At 40.8% G+C, this 12,578-nt stretch overlaps 1 protein-coding gene across 1 annotated transcript in view; it reads right to left on the bottom strand.

The window, feature by feature from the left end:
• Positions 1-11,493, bottom strand: part of ATG14 (autophagy related 14) — a 40,045-nt gene extending 28,552 nt beyond the window's left edge. The window contains exon 1 of the mRNA XM_025919726.2: positions 11,204-11,493. Coding sequence (XP_025775511.2) covers positions 11,204-11,478 — 275 coding nt within the window. The 5' untranslated portion in view covers positions 11,479-11,493. The remainder of the gene's footprint in view (positions 1-11,203) is intronic.
• Between the last annotated feature and the right edge of the window lie 1,085 nt (positions 11,494-12,578).

Below are 12,578 nucleotides of genomic sequence, written 5' to 3'. Positions count from 1 at the left end.
ACTAACTGGTGGTTGCCATAGGGGAGGTGGGTCGGGGTGGAGGGGCAAAATAAAGGGGATTAAGAGGGACAAACTTCCCATTATGAAATAAATAAGTCATGGAGATGAAAAGTACATAGTCAGTAATGTAATAACATTGTATGGTGTGACAGATGGTGACTACACTTACAGCGATGAGCACTGAGTAATGAATAGAAGTGTCAAATCAGTATGTTGTACACCTGAAACTAATATAACATTGCATGTTAATTATACTTCAATTTTAAAAAGAGAAAAAAGAAGGGATAAAAAATTCTAATTATGACCCTACCATTTAATAGTCACTGAAAATGTAAAATATATGTTAAGAGAGCAAATTAAGTAATTTTATACATTTGTATGACTAAATTAAAATCAAAAAAATTCAGTTCTTCAGTTGTACTAACCATATTTCAATAGCCACATACAGCTGCTGGCTAGCCTACTTGACGGGAAAGATACAAAACATCATCGCAGAAAGTTGTACCAAGAGCACTGCAATAGCGAGTAAGGTAGTAGTTACTACTAGACTTGAAACAGTACTAGAACACTCCAAAACCAGTATGGAATCTAGACAAACCCATAGATTCACCAGTTAATTTATCAGGCATTTATTCTGTGTCTGCAACTTACAGCAAAGCATCTTCCAGAATATTAAGAAATCTAATTACATAGATTACTGTGTATTCTTGGACACATTATTGACATATGCTTCCATTTCCATGTATCAAAAATGAGAAACTAATGGTATTTACTTCTACCTCACTGAGGCTACGTGGTGATTCATGTCCTAATAACCTGAAGATGACAAATTTACAAGACTCATCAGACCAGGCAAACAAATGACTGACATGGAGGATGAAATCTTGCTTTTAGAGACTATAAAAGTTCTTCTTTCAGATCTGTTGTAAAAATGCCACTTGGCACTAAAACAAATTGGGAAGACAAACAACCGTGCCCAGCCTTATACTGAGCAGGTTCTCTTGGGCTTTGTTAAAAAACAAACTTAAAATGTAAATATGCAGTTGCCAGCAGGAATAATAAACAAAAGATAACAACAATTCCTACCATATCAAACACTTCTGAGTCATGTTACTCTTCAGGAAGGAAATTAAAAATAGGTGGTGTTAACAAAGCTAAACAGTGGAGTGGATGAGATCAAGGAATGTGGCCAGGTCAGCATTTCAACTGCTCATCTGCACACTCATCCGTTCTCTGCATTCTCCATCACACCACTGATGGAAAGATAAAAAAAATCCACTCCACAATTTTGTGCTCTCTCAATCTGGTTTCCAAGAGGTAGAAAGATTCATACAATCATCACACTCAACTAGATTTAAGGATACATGTTTTACCAAAGAAGGGGGGGAAGAAGGAAATGTTTTATGTACTGCCTTTCAAGGAGGGCTGATCACGTAAAATATCTCGTCTTTTTCCAGGTCAGAACATACACACTAATTTCAATCTTTAACAAACACACAGAATCTCACTGAGTGGACATCCTATAGTTTATTTATATGAACTCCTACTGATGAACATGGGCATCATTTCTGAATTTTCACTCTTTTTTTTTTTTTTTTAAATTTTTTTTTTCAACGTTTTTTTATTTATTTTTGGGACAGAGAGAGACAGAGCATGAACGGGGGAGGGTGAGAGAGAGAGGGAGACACAGAATCAGAAACAGGCTCCAGGCTCTGAGCCATCAGCCCAGAGCCTGACGCGGGGCTCGAACTCACGGACTGCGAGATCGTGACCTGGCTGAAGTCGGACGCCTAACCGACTGCGCCACCCAGGCGCCCCTGAATTTTCACTCTTTATCAGTAATGTTATAAGTGAATATCCTAGTGCACAAATCTTTAAAAGCTTTTATTTCTCAGAAATTCCTATAAATAAAATAAACTGCTGGGTCAAATACTTACATGCTAAATTCTGGCAGTTGGCTTTAAACTTCCTCACAATCATTTCATATAATTTACAACCCCACCAACAGGGAGTAACAGAACCTGTTTTATCTCACTCTCTCCAAAGACTGCACATTTCTTTTCAGTCTTTACTAAATTAATCGGCCTCCTACCCCTTCCCCCAAAGATAGTTCATAATTCATTTATTTGTCTTTCTTTATTTCACTATTAGAAATGTTGGAATGCCTTTTCCTTATTGACTACTTACTTCTCTTTTATTGTTCCCCTAGGTCTTTTGTTCATTTTTCTAATAGCTTTTTTAAGGGCTATTAGGGAAATTAGCCATTTTTCTTTCCAACATCATGACATTATTTTTTCTCAATTTGCTTTCTGCCTACTTATGTTTCTGCTTTAGAGAACTTTCCAAACTTTTACACAGATATATTTAGCAATTATTTTGATGTCGAATGACTCTAGTTTTGTGTTGTTTTCTGAAAGGAGTCTGCCAGTGAACCTGTACCAAGCACCAGGGCTTTTACAACACTATTTGTTATATTTTCTCTCCCAATTTAAAAATACCTTGTATATTATTTACCAAATTCCTCCAAAACTTAAGAGTTGTTTTTTTCCTTAAAAAAGCACTTCCTTAAATGGACTTCATCTCCTAAATTCTTCCATACTTTTGCAACAATGATCTTTTTCCCCCATTAACAAAGTACTCCCTTAAACTGACTTTCAAACAGTCCCCCTGCAACAGAGAGTGATGAGAATTAGGAGCCAGTGGTCACACAGCACCCGGGTGGTACCAGAGTTGGCACATGGCCCAGTTTGGGGCATTACGCCTGTCTGGGCTAACCTGGGGATGGGTTAGAGCCGGCCCTGCGAAGGGAAGGAAGGCATTAAAAGCAAAGGAAATGTTGCTGTTTCACAAGGCAAAGAGCTACTTTATCCGCACCAACGCATCTCAACACAGCAGGTAGGATAACAGGGTTAGGAGTGTGCTGCTGCTGAGGCATCAGTCAAGAGTGTGAGCCCCGTCACTCCACACTGTTCCAGGGCCACAGACCGTCATGGGCGACTGAGTGGATCTATTCACAGGCTGGACTATTCACACAAACCTGCTTCATACCACGAGAAAACAGCACCAGGGCGTGTACTCTATCAGGGATCCATATTATTAATTCTATTAATTGTAGGTGATAACATCCTCATAACACCCATAACTTAGAGTACTTACTATGTCCTAAGCATATCCTTTCCTACAATAACTCTAATCCCTCCATCTGCCTGCCCAGTGCTTACCCTCATCCTAGAGATCTTTGTGCCTAAGAATATGGCAACAGAAAAGTCTGAGAAATACTAATGAATTTTGAGAAAGGCAAATAATAAAACCTTTCAAATATGGAGTTGAGAGACTTAAAAAATATTAAACCCTTTGAACCAGCTATTGCAGTTCAAAGAAATAGATGAGAGATGAGATGAATATTTATGTTTGAAGGCACCAATCACAAAATCAGTCATAACAGCAAAAATTGGACACAATGTTAATGTTCAATACGAGAATGATTTATTAAATGATACTATACTGCCATGCAGGACATTGTAACATTTTTGAGGACAAGACATGAGCATGTGTTTTAGGAGATGTTGGGGGTGGGGGGAAGGCACAACACACTATGTACACATGGTATGATTCCAAATGAAAAAATGTATTAAGCACGCACGTGTGTGCACGCACGCGCGCGCACACACACACACACACACACACACAAGGCTGGAAGGAGATACAACAAATTATTAACAGAGATGTGGGAATACAGATAAAGTGTTTCCTTCTCTAGGTATTTCTGTACTTTATAAGTTTTCTACAATAATCACACATACATCTATAATCAGAAAAAAAAAGATGCTAATCAAAATTTCTCATGCTCCTTCTTAGAGGATCACATACACCATAAAAATATATACATAATCCCCTAAAAGTACCTAAATTCTTAGGTCTCCTGAGACAGATTATAGTCCTTGGGTTCCTTAAATCTAAAAAGGGAAATGAGCATGAATAGCTTTTAGGTCACTGGTGGGGAAGACTCCCCATCTCTGATTTGGACATTAGGTTTGTTACAAGAATTAATAATTTCTGGCTCTAGAAATAAGGCAGTGAGGCTTCCCAGGCAAAAGTGAGAGAGCACAGCCTGTGCCTGGGAAAGAGAACACAGCAATCTCCCTTATACAAGTAGAGATTGTTGAAGAACTAAATACTTCTTCAATTAAAATACTAACCAGTAAGAATTACTAGTCACCAAATTTTTTTCCTTAAATTCCTTAGGCATACAAGGGTATGATGTTTACTGACAAATGTAATATGAAAAAACAAAACAAAACAAAACAAGATGTGGTCCAGATCAGGACGATTCTTTTATGTTAGAATATGAGAAAATACAGTAAAAATATACTCCGCTAGCAGGAATGAAGGCTAAGTCATTAAAAGAAAATAGAAACGAAACCACTGTTTAGTTTACTCACTTGTAAAATGGGAATAAAGCTTACCCTACTTGGTTGCAAGGATTAAATAAGATAAATGCGAACATAAGGTACAACCTATTAGTGTGTAATGCATGTTAGTTTCCCTTTTCTTCACTGCAATGAGTGATTTTGTACTTAATCTTACTAATGTATTAAAATAAACTACATATATAACAATATAGTTCAGATCTGGAAGTGAGTTTAAGAACTAGCATAGCCCAGGAGTAAGATACAAATACTCTGAATTGCCTCATGTTGAAAATAGGTTAATAACTCATGGGTCTGCGGTAGGGAACAAACGAGATTATGTGAAAGCCTTTTATAAATTCTAAAAGGCATAACGAAAGAGCAGCCATTGACACTGACAGAAAACAGAAGTTGTATTTTCTCAGCAGACCCACAGACGTTGGCACAAATACAATTAATAAGCTGCATGGGATGGGAGTTGAGACCCTTTCTGAAGGACATAAACAGCAGTAAGGTTGATAAACTCTTATCTAAAGATGGAGTGTTTAGCCACCCGTAGAGCTTTTGTTCTGCTAAGAAGGTATACAAACGTGGGTGCAGAAATGAATTCTCAAGACAGTAGATTCTTTTTTTTTTTAAGTTTATTTATTTATTTAGAGGGAGAGAGCGTGCATGCACGTGTGAGTGAGGGAGGAGCAGAGAGAGAGGAAAAAGAGAATCCCAAGCAGGCTCCATGCTGCCAGTGCAGAGCCCAACATGGGTTTCAATTTCACAACCATGAGATCATGACCTGAGAGAAACCAAGAGTCGGACACTTAACTGACTGAGCCACCCAGGTGCCCCCTTCGAGACAGATTTTTTTTAATGTTTATTTTTGAGAGAACACAAGTAGGGGAGGGGCAGAGAGAGGGGGACAGAGGATCCAAAGCAGGCTTTGCACTGACAAGAGAGAGCCCAATGCAGGGCTCAAACTCACAAACCGTGAGATCATGACCTGGGCTGAAGTCGGATGCTCAACCAACTGAGCCACCTACGTGCCCCAAGACAGTACATTCTTATAGGCTACAATGAGTGACAACCAAAAAGATCCTGGAGAGAGAACAGAAATATCTAAAGAATAATTTTTTTGATGTTGGAAAAACATCAAAAATGTTGTAATTTTCAGTATTTTTGAAATTTTCAGTAACATCTAGGATTTTCTGCTCATCTTTTATCCCACCACTCTTTTTAGCACCCCTCTTTGTTTCCTGGTAAAAGCATAACATATATTCTTAAAACTCATCAGTGACCATAATGCCACATCATTCCTGAAAACCTACTTATAAAAGCAATAGCCATATGCTTATAAATGTCTTTTTTGATCCAAGTTAAGATAACTGGTTCCTAAACCTACAGGCAGATTTTCTGGAGTGCTAAGTTGTCTGTTGTACTCAGATTATGTTTCCCGTCCCATTCCTACACCTATCATAACCTGGTAACCAATTTCTTTCCAGTCTTGAGTGGAAAGATTATTTAACTTGTCAGTTATCTATTGGGTAACAGTATTATGTTTGCTGTCAAATAATGTACACCAGAAAATTATGTTCCCATAAAAAGCCCCATAATTTAAAAATGTTCACCAGTACAAGATCCAAAGAAGATTGTGTTGAGAGTACTGCTTAATATCATTCCTCTTTCATCTCTTAAAGAAGCACACAAGCTGGGACGCCTGGGTGGCTCAGTTGGTGAAGCATCTGACTCTTGATTTCGGCTCAGGTCATGATCTCAAGTTTGTGGGACTGAACCCTGTGTCAAGATCTGTGCTGACAGTATGGAGCCTGCTCGGATTCTCTCTCTCTCTCTCTCTCTCTCTCTCTCTCTGCCCCTCCCTCCCTCACTCTCTCTTTCAGAATAAATAAACTTAAAACAAACAAACAAAAAAAGCAGCGCACAAGCTAAAAGGCAGATGAAAATCAGAGAAAAAAGTGGATATTGTTTTAGGAATGGGACCAAGGTGGGGGGCGAGGAAAGGATAGCATTGGTGAGGATACCAAGATTTTAAGTCTTCCCACTGAACATTAACAGAAAAAGAATCATTCAGATATTTTTCAATCTACCCGCCAAACTCATTTAGTCCACAGAGTTATACAAAGACACATGTTCCCTTCTTAGGAGTCAAAGGAACTAATTGTGGTGAGGTAGATTGTTCATTAATATCTAATTTTCTTTGAACTGCACAATTAAAACCTTTACAATTAGCTAGTCTATTAACAAAAACTGAAAAAACACATTTACAAGAATTTTGATATGCATTGTAATGTTCAAGATCTACGTACGCACAGCTAATTTGGCTAATTTGCTGAAAAGAATCAGAGGTTAAACAAGTGTTTTTAAACTGTGCTGTAAGTGTCCATATTTTATTTCCAAGTGTTTTCCCAGTTAGTGAGGGGCTTTTCATAAAGTAAAGGGGAAAAAAGTCTGAAGGCAAAGAAGACAAAAATGTTTTATAATACTGAAGACAGTGAAATATCTCACAATCAAGCTATGACCTGCACAATTGAAGGCTTGTTAGTAGTAAGTGTAAATCCTTGAGAGCAAGAGACCTTTCTCCTCTGTAACTTGCCAGGATATTTTATGGAGACAGCTGTATCCATTAAGAGCTCATTAAGAATGATTTGACTATTAGGACAGTGGTCCTGGGTCTTAAAAGATTCTTACATCGTACTAGATACAGGGCACTGTTCTGGGAACAAAGGAAAACAAAACAAAACAAAACAGTCCACTTGTTAAGGAACGCACAGTTGGGAAAAGGGAGAGATGGTGGGAGAAGCGAAGCTGGCTACGCAGACCACTGTGGCAGTCCTGTTATCACTGAGCCCTAAAGTGCCGTTTTTTATTAAAAAAAAAAAAAAAATGCCTGTTTTATCTCTAAATTTTGAATGGTTCTGGTATTTCTGCTTAGTCAGAAAAAGAAACCCACTATTACACACTCCTCTTCTGAAAACTCACTTTAATTTTCAGATTTAGCAAAAAATTTCTATCTCCATTTTTAAAGTGGTATTACTTTTACCATTCTCTCAACAGTGTGCCTGCTATGTACTACCCACTGCTGCTGCACAAAGCACTGGTGATCCGACTGAACAAAACCAGAATTCATGCCTTCATGGAAATACATTCTGGATGGAGATATCTTCCTCAAATAAACAACATTTTGTATTGTGCTCAGCACCATGAAAGAACTGCATATTGCAACAGAAAAGAATGGGGAGAGACGGAAGTGCAAAGCTACCTTAGTAAAGGACAGGGAAGGCCTTGCTGAGGAAGTGACGTTTTTAAGTAGGGACATGAAAGACAAAGTGGCAATCAAGAGGAAAAGTGTTCAGGTACAAGGAGCAGTAAGGGAAAAGGCCCAGTGGTGGAAAAAGTTTTATGTCTTTGAGGATTTGAGAGAAGGTCCCTGACTATGGAGAAGTATGAAGGAGCACGGCAGAAGTTTCTTTCCTGAGTGCTTAATATATGCTAGACATCACGCTAAGTACTTTAATGCACGCCCTTACATGATCACTACCAAACCTATGAAGTTAGGGTCCCCTCCCCCTTTTCAAAATGAAATAAACAAGCATAGGAGATATTAAGAAACTTGTTCAAAATCACACAGCAAGTGGTAGAGTGTGGATTCGATTCAATGCAGCATGAATCCAAAGCCCACACTTTAACTCAAACTTACAGCCAAAGTTAGAAGATAAACAGTAGACAAATCAAGTGGAGCTTCAAATGCCACATTAAGGAGCTGAAATTTTATTTTAAATGCAGTGGAAAGCCACTGAGAAGTTTAAACAAAACTGTGACATTATCTGATTTACATTTCTACTGTGGCTGCTGTGTGGAGGAGTTGTATGTGTAAACAAAAGGAAATCAATAAGCAGTTGGGAGAGAAATGATGGCTGTCTGGACTAGAAGTAAACCAATTCAGGATCTATCTTGGAGCAGATAAAATTAGCCTTGCCAATGATTTGGATACATGGAATAAGAAAAAAGGGAAAGTCTCAACTCCTAAGCTTCTGGATTTAGTAACAAATGGATCATGATGGATAATCATGAAATGGTTTAGGATCAGACTAAGTTTAGGAAAAAGGGATAGTCATTCAATCATTCGACAAATCTTTATTAAGCTTCTATTATGTGAAGCAGACTACAAAACTGGTAAAGTTTCATCTTCACAGAGCTTCCATCACTGGGGTGGGGGTGGGGGGAAGGCAGACAAATTAATATATAAACCATAAGATAGTGTTAAGTGCTAAAGAAAACAACAAAGCGGATTAAGTGGAAAAAGAGGTTACTATTTTAATTAAATGGTTAGAGTTTCTCCAATGTATGAGCAGAGCCCTAAAGGAAACAAAGGAAGCAGGCTGAAGATTTCTTGGAGAAAAGAGTTCCTGACAGTTTGAGTAAGACTGCAATAGCTCCGAGACAGGAGTGTTCTTGGTATGTTTGAGGACTGGCAACGTCAGGGTGGTATAGCAGATGAGGTAAGTCAAAAATAGGAGATCAGTGGGGCGCCTGGGTGGCGCAGTCGGTTAAGCGTCCGACTTCAGCCAGGTTACGATCTCGCGGTCCATGAGTTCGAGCCCCGCGTCAGGCTCTGGGCTGATGGCTCAGAGCCTGGAGCCTGCTTCCGATTCTGTGTCTCCCTCTCTGTGCCCCTCCCCCGTTCATGCTCTGTCTCTCTCTGTCCCAAAAATAAATAAACGTTGAAAAAAAAATTAAAAAAAAAAATAGGAGATCAGAGAAGAAGAGACAGCATGGAACTTTTGTTAAGGACTTTGCCTTTTTTTTTTTTTTTTAATACTTTGGGTAAAACAGGAAACCCTTCCAAGATTGAAGATTTGAAGAATGGAAGAGAAATGTTACTCCAGCCGCAATACGTACGAAATTACACTATGAGGGAGCAAGGGTGGAAGCAGAAACTCAAGAGTCAATAATCCTCTGGCAGATCAGACCAGGAGCTAGTGAAAGGGTCAGTTTTAGACAGGTTTTTCAACGTTTTTTTTATTTTATTTTATTTTATTTTATTTTATTTTATTTTTGGGACAGAGAGAAACAGAGCATGAACGGGGGAGGGGCAGAGAGAGAGGGAGACACAGCATCGGAAACAGGCTCCAGGCTCCGAGCCATCAGCCCAGAGCCTGACGCGGGGCTCGAACTCCCGGACCGCGAGATCGTGACCTGGCTGAAGTCGGACGCTTAACCGACTGCGCCACCCAGGCGCCCCTAGACAGGTTTTTAAGAACAAATAGGATTTGTTGATGGGATTAGATATGGTGGCTTTGAGAGAAGTCAAGAAAGGCTGGCAGGGTTTTTTGACCTGTATCAAAAAAGAATGAGATGACCATTTACTGGGTTGGGATGAGCATGGGAGGAAGAACAGATTTATCATGGAAAACCATGAGTTCAGTCTGCCATATTAAGATGGAGATACTTATTACAAATTTAGAGACAGATGTTGAGTAGGCAGCTGTTTACTGGATTTCAGAGAGGTCTGGATTGGAGACACAAGTCTGGCAGTCTTTAGCATTCATGAGAATGTATCTGGGAAAAAGTATAGACAGAGAAGAGAGTCCAGAACTGAAGCCTTGATAAACTCCATCAGTTAGACATTTCCATTGCATGCCTAGTAGTCTTATAAGAAAGCAACTGATTTCATTTTTAAAGCTATCACTTATTACACCAGCAGTTTCTAAAGTCATCAAATGCATCAATGAGACACAGCAATGAACTAAAAAGATACACAAATCTCAAAAGAGAAACTCCATTTATGATCAGAGAAATACTAGGAACTCAAAATATTTCCAAATATAGAGGTGGTACAATCCAGTGGTTAGGTGCACAATATATGGGTTCATGCTGCCTGGATTTTAATTCTGATTCTTATGCTCATTATCTGTGTGACCAAGACAAGGCACTTACTGTGCAGCTTCCTCAAGAGTAAGTTGGAGGTAATAACATATTGGGCTGTTGCAAATGAATTAATACCCGAACTTTCACGCTCAAAAAGCTCTTACTATCAACGACACTAAATCACTGAAACAAACGTTGAGACCCTGCAGTTAATCAGACTAATTTTTCAATTATCTTAACCAGGGACTTGTAGCTCTGTGTTTAGATTTCAAAACAAGGCCAGAACATGTTCCTAAATTCAATTCTCTTAACTAAGGGCTTGTGGCTCCCAGTCTGGATTTTTACAGAAGCCAAAACACATTGCCAAAAGCCTTAGCATCCTTGGAGGCATAGGGGGAAAGGGAGCAACTAGCTAGTCCTAATCATACATCAGAGTAAGCGTGTCTCCTAACAAGGTCCAGCTGTGACACAGGGTATCACGGCCCCGAATCCTTCTTAACCAGTTATCTGATTCTCTTTTGGTGTCTCCTCTAGAGAATGGATGTGCTTTAGAACACAAAGGTTAAACCAAGCTTTTGAATGGAAGTGCAGCAAAGTGCCGAGAATGCAACTCTATGGGAGCAATAGGGGAAGACTTATCCAGAGTCACCATCTATTCCTTTATCTTTAGTACCCAGGAGCACCGTGGGGTCTCTTCTCCCGCGGGTTACGGGGAAACCGCGATCTTCCTCATCTGGTCCCCACCCCCCGACCCTGACCCCTGGGAGCAAAGCGCCGGCGCAAAGCAGCTACCCACCCTCCCCATTCCCCTCCTCTCTCCGGGCCCCAGACGCGGGCCCCAGGCTCAAACCTCACTATTCGCCGAGCGGGAGGAGACACTCGGGAAAGAAACAATAGAGCCGGAGCGGCTGCCGTACCTCTCCCGGTCGCGGCCGTCGAAGTAGACGAAATCGCCGTTCTGGACGCACTTGGCGCAGGTCAGCCGCCGGCGGGTGGTGTTGCACAGCGGACAACGCTCGACCGCCACGTACAGCCCCTCCGCGTCGTCCACGGAGTCCACCAGGTCCCGGGCGAGCGGCCGGGGCCCGCAGCCAGGAGCCTCCAGCGACCGGGCTCCCTTCCCACTGGGAGACGCCATGATGGCCTGAGAGCAGAGCCAGTCACGTGGGATTTTGTTTTCAACCAGGTGCATCCTGGGCGAGGAGGAGGGGCCTGGGGTGGTGCCGAGAGGGCGGGCGGGATCCCCGCGAGCCCCTCGCCCAGCCTCTCAGAGCTGTCTGCCAGGCCCGCTGGCGGGAGGCGCTGTTACTTTTCCTTACGGCTTGAGGGGCAGCGCGCCCCCAGCGGGGAGAATTGTGTTAGAGGGCCGGGTCAGCCAAACAAAATGTCATCATCCGCTTGATCGTGCCAGGGCTACAAGTTAACGCCACAAACTTGTGCAAGAAATAGTAACACAATGCCCTAGGGATTTGGGGAAAACGGGCTGGGAACAAAATCAGAGAATTTCTTTAATTCGCTATGGATGCTTTTAAATTTGGTTAAAACTACAGCAAACAAAGTTGGGCGAGGAGTCTGGGTTTTGGAAAGAGGTTGTATTTCGGCTCACTCACCTCCTCTATAGCTTTGTGATTTGGTCTGTACTCGTGTTCTTATCTGTTAAATGGAGATAGTTAACAGTACCTACCAAACGTTGGGAGGATTAAAAATACGTTTAACAGTAATCTGTTAGCAATCTGACAGTACTTTACTGATAATAGCGAACCAGTGGAATCAATCCAAAGAAATCAAAGTTATCTTTCTGAAAACTGAATTTTAAATTAATGTCCAACATTCTTCTACTCTGGGCCATGCTCTGAAAATTGGAACTAGGTAGAATTTAACCTAATTCGATTACTCCAGACTATTTTCTGTGTAGATAAATAGGGTGGCTCGGAGGATGAAGTCAGAATAATTAGTGTTTGAAAATGCCTCCAAACTACAAAAGGAAAAAAAAAGGAAAGTGTGTTTATAGGTCAATTTACCTAGACAAGTGGTTCTCCAGGATTATTTTGGTAGGCTGTCAACTGATGACTCCCTTGAATTCTCTAGCTGGGACTTCTCTCTCAAGCTCCACACCTAAAGATTCACAACTCCCTAGGAGGCATAAAGTGATGTACAGTGGCCACCACAAACTCAGTATGTCAGGAACTGAACGCTTCCTCCTCACAAATCTGTTTACTCATCTTGGTGAAAGACACAATCCCTGAGCACTTGGGAACAAGAGTCTTGAGTCATGTTAGCCCCATCCCCCAC

Source organism: Puma concolor, chromosome B3 (genome assembly GCF_028749965.1).
Source record: "Puma concolor isolate L17-30 chromosome B3, mPumCon1.1.hap2, whole genome shotgun sequence".
Lineage (NCBI taxonomy): Eukaryota > Metazoa > Chordata > Mammalia > Carnivora > Felidae > Puma > Puma concolor.
The sequence above is the reverse complement of the archived record's forward strand: the minus strand, read 5'-3'. Positions and strand labels throughout refer to the sequence as shown.